The sequence below is a fragment of the Haliotis cracherodii genome, unplaced genomic scaffold (assembly GCF_022045235.1).
Source record: "Haliotis cracherodii isolate W230 unplaced genomic scaffold, xgHalCrac1.p SCAF_19, whole genome shotgun sequence".
In the NCBI taxonomy this organism is placed as follows: Eukaryota; Metazoa; Mollusca; class Gastropoda; order Lepetellida; family Haliotidae; genus Haliotis; species Haliotis cracherodii.
This window is the reverse complement of record NW_027266274.1, coordinates 16,050,405-16,054,218: the sequence shown is the minus strand read 5'-3', so window position 1 is coordinate 16,054,218 and position 3,814 is coordinate 16,050,405. Positions and strand designations below refer to the sequence as shown.

Sequence of the window (3,814 nt, the reverse complement as noted above, 5' to 3'; positions counted from 1 at the left end):
GAAGATCTGTTACTTTCGACTTTCCACCACATGAAGCAGACACACCGTGACTGGAATACTGTTCAAAGCGGAGTCAAACCCAACTCACTCACTCATGTACCTGTTATGTTCCAACATGTTGTTTCCACCATTATCATCAACGAAATGGCCTTCGTGTAATCTAGACATATTCTAGACACACACAAATTGAGAAATAAACGTTTATTTATGTCCGCCGATGTAATAATACCTTCTTGGGTAAGAAAATCAACTCAGGTTCCACTTGATTTGAGTTGACTGCACACCAAATAATAAAGGTGGGAAATGATCAACGTCGAGAGTTTGAGTTTGAATTCATTTATTTTTGAAGCAATTTAATATTCAGCGTCAGAGAAGCGCATAAAACAAAAAAGTAGAGTTCAGCATTAATCTGGCAATGATTACAACGCACTAAACAGTACCACGCTCAGACTATCGTAGAAGTATTACCAGCCTTCTATAACGACGAAATGAAGACTAATAGCTTCAAATTAAATCGACACGTGCGTGCGTAACATCTAATGTTTCATTTAATTAATGACAATGCTAGATGTTTTAGAAATTCATCTCTGATACTGAACGTAAATGTATTACGTTATATTTGAGCGAAAACTGTGCAATTTCGTGTCATAAAATGCCAAATCATATGACCAATTAACTATAAAACGTACAGCCAATTACATGGGGTTGACATGAGGATTATGCTGGAGGTCCGGCCATGACCTTGGAGATGAAGTCCTCGTACTTGACGTTGCCCTCCAGATCCTCTCTCAAGTCTGTGCACTTGATGATGTCGTCCATCTGGGTGTCGGTCAGTCTGTCTCCCAGAGATGTCAGAACATGCCTCAGCTCAGCAGATGAGATGAAGCCCTGGCCCTCTCTGTCGAATGTCTTGAAAGCCTCCATGAAGTCGGCGTAGGTGCCTGTGTCCTTGATCTGCATGACGGTCTGGTAGATGGGCAGGAACTCCTCCAGTTTGTAGTTCTTCTCTCCGAACTTCTCCACACCTCCGTTCTTCATGATGGTGGTCATGGTAGGGTTGAGGCCCAGACAGTACAACATGTCGCCGGTCTTGGCAGCGTCGACGGCGCCATCACGACCATCCCAGAAATCGAAAAGGTCAAACACCTCGGTGGCTTCTTCAATCTCGTCCTTGGACAGTTTTATTTGAGGAGTTGCAGCCTTTGTGGGCTTTGCTGTTTTGGAGGCCTGAAAATATACATTCATTTGTTTTGTAGATTTACAATATTATATGTGGATGTGTTTTTAGGATGTGTTGTCTTTTCTACCTTTACACCTTTGAAAGATGTGGTATGATGTATTACATATGCATCCAGGGTTTCCTTCATTATTAGAAAACTATCTTTGTGTACTAAGTACATATTCCCAAATGTCTCAATGTCTCACAACCCACAACATAACACATTTCACATGTGTAGTTTTTAACGCCATGACACCAAATTTGGTCACAAGGAAATTAAATCGGATTCCTACACACATATGTTAGCTAGGTGCGTGTTTGAGATATTGTAATAAAGAGAGAAATAGCTCTTGCCACTGCAGTAATCACGGCACGTGTATGGTATTACAAACACGGACTTTGCCAAGACAACACTGGACATTATAGGTATTCTGGAATGTTTACTCATTCCACATTTTAAGTCTTATAATTTTTTGTACATCAACAGAACCGTGAAGAATATAACTTAATTCACAAACATGAAAATCCATGGGTTTCAATACAAGTTAACAAAGTCTGGAAAATCTGCACAGTCCTCCTTGTTCATTGATTATCCGCCTCAAGACCTATCAGCTCAGTGTACACGTCACGATATGGCGGACATATTGCCGATGTGACGTAAGGCATTAACTCACTCACTCAGTTTAGTGCGTATACAATCATGAACAGTAAACATATAACTGAATTAGCACAGAGAACACCAGGGTGTCATGGCTAGTTAATAAACGTTTAACACTTGAGAACAATAAAGAACGTTAAAGAATCAGTCCATAGCGGACCTGTTGAACGGCGTCCCCGACTGTCCATGACGTATAGTATGATGACGTGTCTTGTCTTGTCGACGTTAGTTGCCTGATTACAACGAATGTAAAAGGATGGTTGATATCGATAATTTTCTAATCTCACTATAGTTACAAACACTATATGAGCATCTTCACCGTTTTACTTTCAAGCAAGGCACCCAAATTAATGTCTGAAATAAGTTTATGAACGTTTTCTGGACCCCATACACCAATATGTAAATACGTGTGTATTTTGGATTAAACCAAATGGTAAACATTAATATTTAACAGTACCGTCGTCATTTTGTTTAACGAAATTCTTGACTATACAGCGCTACATGTTAACTAATATTGTTCCTATACAGCCTTGCCGTTTTCTTTCTGGACATATCAAGTTTGTCCGATAAACTGCCAGTGTTGGTTGATTATTACAATATCAGTTCAGTTTTGTAACAATAAAGAATAATAAAAGTCTACGTGAAAATATACAAGACTTACCATGCTGCTTGTCTGTGAGCTGCTTCTGTCTGACTGGAGAAAGTAGGTGTAGTGACTGTTCCTGCACGCGTCTGTATATATACCTACCTTGACCGTAGCGCGCACGAGGGGTGCCCAGATGGTAGCAAGTATCTCAGCTGTTCTTACCTAATCCGTTTATTAATTGAGGATACAGTAATTACACACATTATGTCATTATGCATGTGCGGGGGCATGCACGGTCGGGGTCTCTGTGGTCTGGAAATAGATCGGGGGAGGGGGCGCGTGGGGGGTGGGGGGTGGGGGGGGGTGGGGGGGGTGGGGGGGGGTGTGTTGGAGAGGGTATGGGAGGGGTCGGGATTGACCAGATGAGTGCATGTGGAAATGAAGGGCCACTAGATGGATGTTGTGAGGAGACTGCCTGAACATTCTTCTTGTTCAAACATAGATTTAATGGTTGCATAATTTGAGAATACTTTCTGACCTTCCTTGAACCACGGACTTGTATAACCGTTATACGAGTCCGTGCTTGAACGAAAATGTCAACGAGTCTTTATTTATAGGACGATACAAAAGATGACTTATACAACATCTGGAGCAATCCAAACATGAAAACATACAAGAACATAATAATGCTCTGACATCAGATGTCCCTGTATGTGTGCCATTATCATCTGTAGATACTAGCAGAGACCATATAATAGATGTAGTATATGGTCGCTGATGCTAGCATCCGGCAATACAGAGCTCATAAAAGGGATACACACAGCTGATACATATCATCAAGGCTTAAACAAACATAAACCTATTGCATTATGTAATAAAATCACGTACATGATCAACTATCGTGAAATTAGGTTTCAGCATACACTTTGGCTTCGTCTTACAAAGCATATAGGGATTTGTAAGTTACAAAAAATGAAATTATTTCGCATGGAAGAGGGCTGGTGTTCAACTAGATCAGTGCATGTGGAAATAGAGAAAGACTCTCTCCACATGTTTTGTGGAGGTCGCATTGACTTTAACTTTCATCTTGTTTATAAAACTATAACCTTGAGGGGGCTTCTATTTTTACATTAAGAGTAAGTTTTACATTAAGGTTTGTAACAAGACTTAACCCGCAACCCTTAATGTCATTTTTTTACTTTAAAAGTTATTTTTACATTAAGGGTTGTAACAACGTATATTTCTCTGAATAATTTGTTAGGTTTCAGAGGGAATAAGGAAAGGAAACAAGGAGATAATACACAGTTAATAAATAAGGATCATGTCTAATATGAAATGTAATCATATTGCA

General features: G+C 39.9%; 1 protein-coding gene across 1 annotated transcript; it reads right to left on the bottom strand.

The window, feature by feature from the left end:
• Positions 1–579: 579 nt before the first annotated feature.
• Positions 580–2,594, bottom strand: LOC139467150 (myosin, essential light chain, adductor muscle-like). Its single transcript, XM_071248873.1, has 2 exons — positions 2,539–2,594; positions 580–1,227 (listed from the first exon to the last, which is right to left on the bottom strand). The coding sequence occupies exons 1-2, from the start codon at positions 2,539–2,541 to the stop codon at positions 718–720; spliced, it is 513 nt and encodes a 170-aa protein (XP_071104974.1). The 5' UTR covers positions 2,542–2,594; the 3' UTR covers positions 580–717.
• Between the last annotated feature and the right edge of the window lie 1,220 nt (positions 2,595–3,814).